The sequence below is a fragment of the Sphaeramia orbicularis genome, chromosome 4 (assembly GCF_902148855.1).
Source record: "Sphaeramia orbicularis chromosome 4, fSphaOr1.1, whole genome shotgun sequence".
NCBI lineage: Eukaryota > Metazoa > Chordata > Actinopteri > Kurtiformes > Apogonidae > Sphaeramia > Sphaeramia orbicularis.
In genome coordinates this window covers 23271840-23282778 of record NC_043960.1, presented here as the reverse complement: position 1 = coordinate 23282778, position 10939 = coordinate 23271840, and the positions used below count along the sequence as shown (strand labels likewise).

Genomic DNA, 10939 nt, shown 5'->3' with positions numbered 1-10939 from the left:
TCATTGATACTTCCTGATTTATTGTATCAATCCACTTTCTATCTGTCATAATGGGAAAAATTTTCAAAGTCACACCAAATCCAGAATCAGATCCAAATGGAAATAATTTCAATACCTTGTGTTGACATCATCATACAGAAGCTGTATACCAAGTTTGAAGTCAATCAGAACTGGAGTTTTGGAGAGGAAGACAATAGACATTTTTTCCCCATAAGAGCCCATGTTAAATTTTCCGTAAGTTCCCGGATCCAGAAGAAGATCCTGATCAGCATGTGGACATTATGTTTTGGTCATCTCCCCATCAGGGCTGGACTGTAGAAATTTACACTGAATATCATTTATATTTACTGAGTTATTGCATCGATCCACTTCCTATCGCTTATAATGGGGAAATTTTTCAAAGTCGCACCAAATCCAAAATCAGATCCAGATCCAAATAATTTCACTAACTTGTGTTGACATCATCATAAAGTAGCTGTATACCAAGTTTGAAGTCAACCTGAATTGTAGTTTTGGAGAAGAAGACGATTGAAATTGTTGTAACGGACGCCAGACGCCAGACGCTGCATGACGACAATAGCTTACGGCCTATCGGCTGGTAGACTAAAAATGGGAAAACACCTGATTTTCACTGAAAAAATGCAAAATGGAGAGGATAATATTATGTTAAATAGTGATAAATCACTTAAGAAAGGTTAAATAAAGAGAAAATAAATTTGGGGACTAACACAAAACTAGCACTGGGTCTTTATGGGTTAACACATAATGTTTTATCCAACCCCATTTTTCACTTCTTTATGTCCACTTCTACTGCACACATTTTTATTGGGCACACAGCGCATAAACCGAAGAATTCTATCATGCATCAAGCCCTGCAGTGGAACCCACAGGGCAAACGAGGTAGAGGGAGGCCAAGAAACACCTGGAGGAGGAGTGTCACAGCCGATTTGGAAAGAGCAGGACACAGATGGTAAGATCTGGAGAGGCTGGCACAGGACAGGAGGAGAAGGAGGTGAAGAAATATCATTATTGACCTATGCTCCTTCAAGGAGTAATAGTCTTAAGTAGGTAAGTACACGGTGGTGCTACATTCACACATGTAAGTTTTTTTTATGAATCAACACCGAAACACAATTGGCACTATTTATGTCCTTAAAATGGTTATTCTGTTTCTGTTATTAGAACAAAAGCATCTACTGAGCTAAAATGTGTATACCTTTAGAGCCACTAATTCTATCAATACATGTAAATAATTGGTGTAAAATGCAGTTTGTCATCTTTTCATGGTCATCAGTTATGACTCATTTGGACGTTCAGAGGCTCCGTAGTGAACATGGAAACACCGTCATCTTCTACAACATTGATTCACCAGTAAAACCCATGGAGTTGGATCAATGACAGTGGATGGACACACTTGGATTTTAGATAGATAGACAGACAGATAGATAGATAGATAGATAGATAGATAGATAGATAGATAGATAGATAGATAGATAGATAGATAGATAGATAGATAGATAGATAGATAGATAGATAGATAGATAGATAAGCTTTATTTCAGACTCATGGTCCACATGAAAAAGCAAACAGATAAATACAAACATAATAAAAAAAAATTAAATAAAAAATTTAAAAAAGCCTCTACGCTTTCAATAGGCAGTCATACCAGTGTTTCCAGAACAGAGATGTGTAACATACAGCACTGTATGCAAGATTAATCAGCAATAAAATATTCAGTTAATTATATATTTTGCTGTAAAAGTCACTTTTTCTCAAGTTTTCTCTGTTTTGATATATTAACCCTCAAATGTAATCTCAGCATGTTGATTAGAGTACATGATCAGTAAAAGAAATATACGAAAACACCTGATTTTCACTGAAAAAACTGCAAAATGGAGTGGATAATATTTTGATAAATGGTGATAAATCACTTAAGAAAGGTTAAATAAAGAGAAAACTAATTTGGGGACTAAGACAAAACTAGCACTGGGTCTTTATGGGTTAATACATAGTGTTTTTTACATTCACACATGCAAGGTTTTTTTTTTATGAATCAACACCGAAACACAATTGGCATTATTTATGTCCTTAGAAGTGCTGTTCTGTTTCTGTTATCAGAACCTTCCACTCTATTAGAGCACTGTATCACAGTGTGAACAGGATGAAATATTGCAGCCGCCCTGTCCCAGCATCAGGAAAGGAAGCAAAGGCTCCACTTCCTCCAATTCTTCTTATCAAATTGCAGTCAATCCTGTGTTCATTATGTGAGTGTGTGTAAAAGTGGCCTCCTCATTCAGACATTCACACTTCAACTCAACAACAGTATGCTGCACCAGAGGAGTTTCAGAGAGACCGGCACCCATAGCACCTCAAGGTGAGCAAACTGAACCCACACTGCAGTCCACCGGTACCTGATGTCTGCTCTAGTCTGCAATTGTGATGTTTAGGAAGTTTGGCACAAATGTTATTTATTTATTTATTTATTTATTTATTTAATCAATGTCACTGTAGCTACTAATATTAGGTTATCACTCTGTAAAGACTTTCATTTTTTCATTCATTTATTCATTTTCGGAACCGTTTATTTCTTGAAAGGGCTGTAGAGATGCTGGAGTCTAACCTGGTGAATAATGGGTGAAAAAACATACATTTTAAGGAAACTGACATGTCTATCTTGTATTATAAAATGATATTAGACAGGAAATTCAAGTTATTTTCCCTGTCATCATCTCCCTGAAACTATTACTATTCTACTACTATTCTCTCTATTTAACCTTTTTTAAGTGATTTATCACTTTTTTTTTTTTTTTTTTTTACAATATTATCCTCTGTATTTTGGATTTTTCACAGTAAATCATGTATTTTTCTGTTTTTTTTACCTCTGCCAAGGAGGTTATGTTTTCGCAGGCGTCTGTCTGTCTGTCCGTCCGTCCGTCCGTCCGTCCGCAAGATAACTCAAAAAGTTATGGATGGATTTGGATGAAAATTTCAGGAAATGTTGATACTGGCACAAGGAACAAATGACTAAATTTTGGTGGTGTTCGGGGGGGGGGCACTGATCTGCCTTGGCGGAGGTCTGCACTCTCCGAGTTCTTCTAGTTTCCTATAGTTTACTTAGATATTAATAAATAGGGATGGGAATCGATAAAAATTTAATGGTTCCGATTCCATTATCGATTTTGCTTATCGATCCGATTCCTTATCGATTCTCATTGGGTTAGGGAAGAATAGAGTACAGACGGGTTTGTTTGCATTAACTGTCCTTTATATTACTATCTCTACACAGAAAAAACAGTATGCACAATTAATAATAACAGATGACACCGGGCCCGGTTCAGGGGGAGAGGGATGTACAAAGTGAAAATGAATGTATTTGCTCTGCCACTAGATTCACGAGCATCGCTTAGTAGTGCATCAAACACGTAACATTCCTGCAAATGAATCACATGCTGTGTGGACAAATGTTTGAGCATATTGGAGGTATTTTCCCCCTTTGAAGAAGTGGAAGATTCGCAAGTGTTGCAAGTGGGCCTGGTGTCATGTTTTCATGTGAAATTTAGCCATACTTTGGAGTGTTTCTGCCTCGATGCCATGTTGGCTACGTTCTAAACCAAAACAATGCAGCGTCTGTGTGGCGTCATCACACATGTGCAGTGAAGGTGGAATTGATAAGCAGAATCATTAACTCTTTCGGTGCCAGACAGTTAAGGGGCTAAAAAGCCTTAAAAGTGCCACAGAATTTGGCCGTTTTTCAGTATTTCGCGTCGTTTTTATAATCGAAGTCTGAATCGTCATCAGAACTCATTTTCTAGCAGATGGAACTGTTTTGACAGATCGCTGTGTTTACGATATTACTACAAAATGGCCATCTAATTTGCATATGATTTCATTCATAAATTCATTCATAAAATTTCCCAAGCAGAAAACGAAACGCGAGCTCTTCCTTGGTCAAAAACCGCTCGGTAACATCCGACCGATTGCTACTTAGATTCAAAACGCACCGGACGCAGCCGATTCATTATTGATCGTAATTTGCAAGAAGATTTGAAAGAACGTCATCGAAATGTGAGAAAGAAATGGGGGTGGATGGTTTGTTTGTGCACAAATATGGCGTGTTCTCCAAAGCCGATCTGATCGGCCCGTGGCACTTTAAAGGTTGTATTCGTAAAGCCGATTTAATCGGCCCATGGCACTGAAAGAGTTAAGCAGGCAGGCAAACGATTCCAAGGAACTGAACTACTGGGAATCGGTTCTCAAAAAGAACCGGTTCTCGATTCTCATCCCTATTCATAAAAACTCAAAGTAAATTCAATGTTATTATATCAAAACAGACAAAAGGAAAGAAAAGGTGACTTTTTTAGTCACATCTATCATTAACTGAACATAAACCCAGTGTGTCCATCCACTGTCATTGATCCAACTCCATGGGTTTTACTGGTGAATCAATGTTGCAGAAGATGACCGTGTTTCCACAGTAACTATAGAGCCTCTGAACGTCTAAATGAGTCATACTCGATGACCATGAAAAGATGACAAACTGCATTTTACACCAATTATTTACATTTATTGATAGGATTAATGGATCGGCAGGTATTAAATATTTTATATCAGTAGATGCTGTTGGATGCCAGTGGAGGTTGGAGTCTTCATGGGTTAAGATGGAATAAAATATTTTTTACTTCTTCTTGTGAAATGATAGTGGCAATGTGATTTAGTCTTGATAGATAAAGTGAAACTAGGACTCAGTATGTAATCATTGCACCTGGTCTAAGGTGATTATTGATGTGTATAAATAGGAATAAAAGGGGGAATGTGTCTGAAAACATACTTGTTCCAACTTTATGGTCAACAGTGTGCTTCAGTTCACATGCTTATGCCTTGTTGCTGACACAAGAGGTCACTGAATCTAGACAATTCCTTAGATAGGATGGACCCTTAGAGTGAGTAGTGTGTTACATTGTCTTATTGAATTATATAAAACAAACGGGAATTTAAGGAACATCACTTGTGTATCAGCTGCCTGTTGCTTGCTGGTTAAGTTCTTGTTGTAATGACTGTAAATCATCTTAACTCAAAAAAATCCAAACAGCCGCTGGAAACCAAAAGCATCTACTGATCTAAATAAAAGGTTTAATACCTGTTAATCCACTAATCCTATTAATACATGTAAATAATTGGTGTCATCTTTTCATGGTCATCAGATATGACCAGTTTGGACGTTCAGAGGCTCTGTAGTGAACGTAGAAACACCATCATCTTCTACAACATTGATTCACCAGTAAAACCCATGGAGTTGGATCAATGACAGTGGATGGACACACATGGTTTTCATTTAATTTATTGATATCTTTGCTAAAAAAAGTCACTTTTTCTTCAGTTTTGTCTGTTTTGATATAATAACCTTTGGATTTACTCTGAGCTCTAATGAACATCTACGTTATCAATGAATTAAATATAGAAGAATATACGATTTACAATGAAAAAACTAAAATTAAAGTGGAAAATGTTATAATAAATGGTTACAAATCACTTAAAGGTAAGGTAGGAGATCCTGGAAAAACAGTTCGAGCAAGCCATCGATTGTTAATGTCTTCAGTGTGATTTTTGCATTTCACAAATTCTTCCTGAGGGCCAGACTGGACCCTTTGGTGAGCCGGATTTGGCCCCCGGGCCGCATGTTTGACACCTGTGTGTTAGAGCATTTAATTAATTGGTTGCAATCGGGATGTGAAGGGGATTTTAAGCAATATAGTAAAAAATGCTCCAGGAAAACATCTCCTACCCTACCTTTAAGAATGGTCAAATAAAGAGAAAAATTCATTTGGGAACTGACACAAAAGTAGCACTGGGTCTTTATGGGTTAAGTTCCACATTATTGTCAGTTCTCTGTCATTTCAACCTGCTTTGCGTCATTGCAGCGCTCTAACTTCACTATTCATTCACCTAACCCAACAAAAAGTAATGATCATTGACTGAAAGCATCCCTGAAGGCAGTACAGGAAACTCATAATGCTAATGCATACTACACCAGACTGAAGTAATGGTGTTTTACTCAGTGTAAAAAAAAAAAAAAGTTTCCAGTTGTAGCTTTACCGTGGTTTTTTTAATGGGTTGATATCTTTCTTCTCTCAGCTCCTCCTTCTCACTCAAACAGTCTCTCTCACCCAAATCCCTCAGACAATCATCACCACACACTGATTATTAGAGCGAGCGGCGAAGGGCAGTGTGGTTATTATGGCTGTCACTCAGTCTGCAGTACTATGGGAGGCATGCTGGGGACTGCCAGCGCTGCTCTGTCCCTAACAGGCTGAATATCTCACACTGGTTCAACCTAGAGGACACATTTTAACATACTGTGGGATTAAAAAACAAGATGAGCACCTGCAGCTGGGAAACTTTTTGATTTCAGCAGCAATTTGAGGTAAGCATAGATAGTTTGGCTGGAAGGTACCCAGAGGATAATTTGGTGTTAAAAGAGGTGTTACATCTGAAGCACTTACTGTAGAGCAGGTGGGCTTCTTCCTGTTTTGTAGTGGTTAAATGAGTGTGTCATTTATCAGGAGCAGTTTCTGACATTTGCTAACTTTGTCTCAGCAAATTCATTTGTATGTACTGTATGTATGAAGTTACTGGAAAAGGAATTAAAAGAACTGTTAATTGACGAATGCTATTTACATCCAGATGCCTGTAGTCAACAATTCTATTTACACCCAGAGTAAAAATAGCCAATGGGCAGAGACAATCACTACCCATGCATCTACAGCCTATCATGATATTTGGGTGCTTCTATGAAACTGTTGCCTAAAAACAGGACATGGGGGCTAAAAATTCAAAGCAAATGTAGACTAATATTATGAAGCAAGTTTGGAAGTACATTTACTGAGATAAAAGAGAAAGTATTTTTCAGATAAAACATATTTTTATATTATTTTCATGCAAAAATCCACATGTAACACAGTAAAAAGGGCACGAAAATTACATGCTATTTTTTTTTTTTTTTATATATCTTTTTATTCTCTCATAGGTACATATTTTGGGAATCAAACTAATTATACGAGGCAGAGTGTTTCACAAAAATGACTACTGCAAAATCACTGGCAATTTATTTGTGTTTAAATGAGCAGGTTCTGCATGTAATGCGAGTGGACACGATGGGTTACACCCAGGGTGCTGTAAAGGGAGGGGGAAAAAATGACAAATTCATGGGACCCAGCATTCCCAGGGGGCTCATAAAGCAGTGGAGGGGGCCCAGTGGATGCAGGTTAGAAGTTGTGAAAATTTCATCTAAGCTCTGGTATAAAACAGACGCATTGAAGCCTGGAGTGTGACACTCAAAGCATGTTCATTTTCAGTTTCAGTTTACACCAGGTAGTTATGGCAGTTACAGAATGCACCCCCACATATATACAAAGGCAAAATTGGCTCCAACAGAGACTTTCTTGTAGCAAGGGCCCACAACGTTTAGCTTTCAGGGGGCCCACAAATGCTAGCAACACCCAAGGGTTACACACAAAACCTGGAGTGAGACTGCTGATTCATCAAAAACCTGGATGTCTGGATTAGAAAAACCACTAGGATCATCACATTTAACACAGTATCTTTATTAATAGCGCTATATAAAACCATTTCATGCCATGTTCATGTAGCTTTTCCTGTCCCAATTTTGGTCCTATTTTTTTTGCCATATTTTATTAAAAATTCATTGATTTTGGGATGGCTCAGAGCAAGAGGATAATTTTTTTTGCATTTATCTGAGGTCATCATTAGGTACATCCTGGGGCGAAATATGTTTAAAGTTCTCTTTTATCATTGGGCCTAAAAAGCTGGCAAAGTGCCAGGTACCAAAATGAACCCAGTTTCATAGAAGCACCCATTTACACCCAGTTGTATAGGTCAGCTATTGTATCAGGTTTTCAAAAGTGCAAAATTTTGCCGCAAACAGAATTTCTAACACAGAAAAAGTGTTGATAGAGTTGATTTTAATAGTCATAACCATACACTTCAGAAAAATAAAGTCCTACACGGGAATGAAACCGTAATTTTCCCAGATGACAACTCTGCACCTGAGCCATTCACCCATGTAGCCTTTGAACGAATGGTAACTCATCCTACATATACAGTAGTGGTGCATCTTTTCTTCTGTCTACACTTGGGGGTAAATAACGGCCATGTGGCTCCATTGTTGATTTCATTGAAAAATATGGTTACTCTGTCAGACTGGAATTAGAGGAGAATAATAACACCAAATTATGAAGCCAGAGGTCAGTGCTGTTACAGAAACTTGGAAAAAACTAAAAACTGTGCCATGTCTAATGTAAAAGAACCTATAATAAACTCTAAAACTCACCAACTGAGGTGTTAAATCTCACACAAAATTTTCAAACAAAAGGCAACATGTGGTTTGTGCACACTATGTGTCCAATTATATCTTGGCCAGAGAAGATTGGTGTGTTTCCACCCAGCTGTTTTTATTTGTACTTTCATTTCCAGTTCTTGAGTACTATCTAACAAAGTTTTAAAGCTCAAATGGAAAAGTTGGTTTAATTTTCAAAGGTTCATGTGAGTAGGCGCAATCTACATAAACTGAGTGAATGATGATGATGTGACCAATAAAGAAACTTATATTTAATATGAGAAACCAACAGACATGTCATATTTGATGAAAACGAGCAAGAAAACCCCACCATTTATGCAAACTTCAAAGTCAGTCAAAGGCTTGGACAAAATGTGAAAGAGTTGCAAACATTACGATTCAGCAGGGTTCCCATGGATCCTGGAAAACCTAGAAAACCTGGAAAATGATTGACCAATTTTCCAGTCATGGAAAACATATGGAAAATGAGAAAAAACATCAAATGTCTTGGAAATGGTTAAGTTATCCTGGAAAATTATTTATCCTCCCCCGGCCTTGTGATCTTGTGTGTCTAAACTGAGATGAAGCAAAGGAAATTGGTTTTCAGTGATTTATTGAAAATATACAAATACTTTTAGAGGAAGTACAGGAGAGAAAGTAAGAGAGAAGAGAAAGCTGAGTTGGGAATTGTCCAATTGAACATTGTAACTCCAGTTTATCGTGCTACTGAAGTGCTACACTGTAATCTGTGGCTGTGTTTGCATTATTCTACCATACATTTGTCATAATTATTTTTCACAGATAAATTATAGCCATAGACTGCACATCAAAAGTCTGAGTAATAAACATAGTAACAATCTGGGTAAATGCAAGTTACAACTGTAGAAAAGAACACCTCCAAAGAATGAGGGTTAATGTATTAGTAGTTGCTTTTCCATCGAACATCTGCGCAAAACTTTACCCATATTTACTAAATGTCAAAAAAACAGAAGAGTGTAATGTCGGTTTTTCCATTAAATCACAAATGTGATGATTTGTTTATTTAATTATATTTCTCTTTTTTCTTTTGTTCAGACAAGGTATAGCTTTTTTAGATGTTACCTGCTTGACAGTTTCTCCAGTCTTCTGTCAAGCAGGTAACATCTAAAAAAGCTATACCTTGTCTAAACAAAAGAAAAAAGAGAAGTATAATTACATAAACAGAAGACAAAATGAACGTCTTTAGCCTGATTTGTTTATTTACTATCGCGAGATGACACGAGAAGTCGTTCCATAAACATGGCAACAAACGTAAATATTGTGTTGATTTACAGATATATTCATTATTATTATATATTACCCCTCTATCCCATTCTTAATTAAAACATAATTCAATTTCCTGGTGTATCCACATGTTCCACGCCATGTTTCTTTAAAAACTCTTCTTCTTTGCTTGTTGTAATGTCCTTCAACATCCTTTTTTTTTTTTTTTTTTCATATAACTCTAGTTGTGGAAAAAAGGTCATTTCATCACCGTTTTGCATGATATAGTATTTGCGCTATGCCGAAAAACCACTTCTTACCAGCGCAAAAACTTTAAATCGAAAAATGAGAGTTTTGGAGAAATTGCCGTTTTTCCATTAGGCAAATTTTTATGCACAAGTTATATTCATACAATTTGAGGGTCAGTGGAAAAGCAACTAGTGCATGATGTGATAACTTGTGTCTGTAATGGCTGAAAATGTCTTGGAAAAGAATTTCAGGGAAAGAGTGGGAACCCTGTCCAGACTAATGATTCAGTTTGGGGATGAAATGAAAGTTTTCGTCATGATTCTAATGAGTCAGTCTGAAAAAATACTGTCTTAACTTACAGAGGAGAATGGTGTAATACTGGCCAGAAAGCTGATACTGCAAAACAATAGCCACATTGAAGCTGACCTTTGACTCTTTGTATATAAAATTTTGCTATCATTGTATCCTATTTCACATTTGCATTAAAATTTGACATCAACACTTTTTATTTCATTATACAGTATTAATGAAGTGTGTAAATGTAGTTGAACACCCATAGAGTTAGTGTAATCTCTAGTTCAGTTGCTGATTTAATTACATGACAAAAAAAAAAAAAAAAACAACCTTCCCAGCAGTCTGTATCATTCCATTAATGTTTCCTCACTGTGGGGAGCCACCAAGTCTGGTCTGAACCATTAACACCAGCTGTCTGTACTCCTTTGCCATTAACACTCATTCTAGCACTCTAAACAGAATATGTCACAGACCAGCCTTCCCTAATCCTACATATAGTCTGCCTCTGCCTGTTTCATTCATTTTGTTGCACTGTCTTCTTACTTGAGGTCAAAGGAAGGTTTAGTAGTTTGCCTCTAAAGCTGTAGCTTCATGAAATGATGCTGTCAGGCTATAGTTACAATAAAACCAGTGAAGCGTGAACTACGACAAATGCTCCCACCTGAATCAAACCAAAGACGTTGAATGTCTACAGTTTTTACCTTGTAAAGGTCGAAGTTTGGTAACATTTAACCTGTAGAATAACCCCAGTAGGCGGTCAATGACAGATGGGCAGGCAAAAATTGACTTCCATTCGCAGTG

At 37.1% G+C, this 10939-nt stretch overlaps 1 protein-coding gene across 3 annotated transcripts in view; it reads left to right on the top strand.

Annotated features, from left to right (window-relative positions):
• Positions 1–2308: 2308 nt before the first annotated feature.
• s100p (S100 calcium binding protein P) overlaps positions 2309–10939 on the top strand; it is a 30862-nt gene continuing 22231 nt past the window's right edge. For 2 of the 3 annotated variants that reach the window (XM_030133166.1, XM_030133165.1), the window contains exon 1: positions 2309–2374. In XM_030133166.1, the coding sequence (XP_029989026.1) occupies positions 2325–2374 (50 nt within the window). In that variant the 5' untranslated portion in view covers positions 2309–2324. Of the gene's footprint in view, positions 2375–6315; positions 6422–10939 lie in introns of those variants that run through there. The other variant, XM_030133167.1, reaches the window with a different exon arrangement.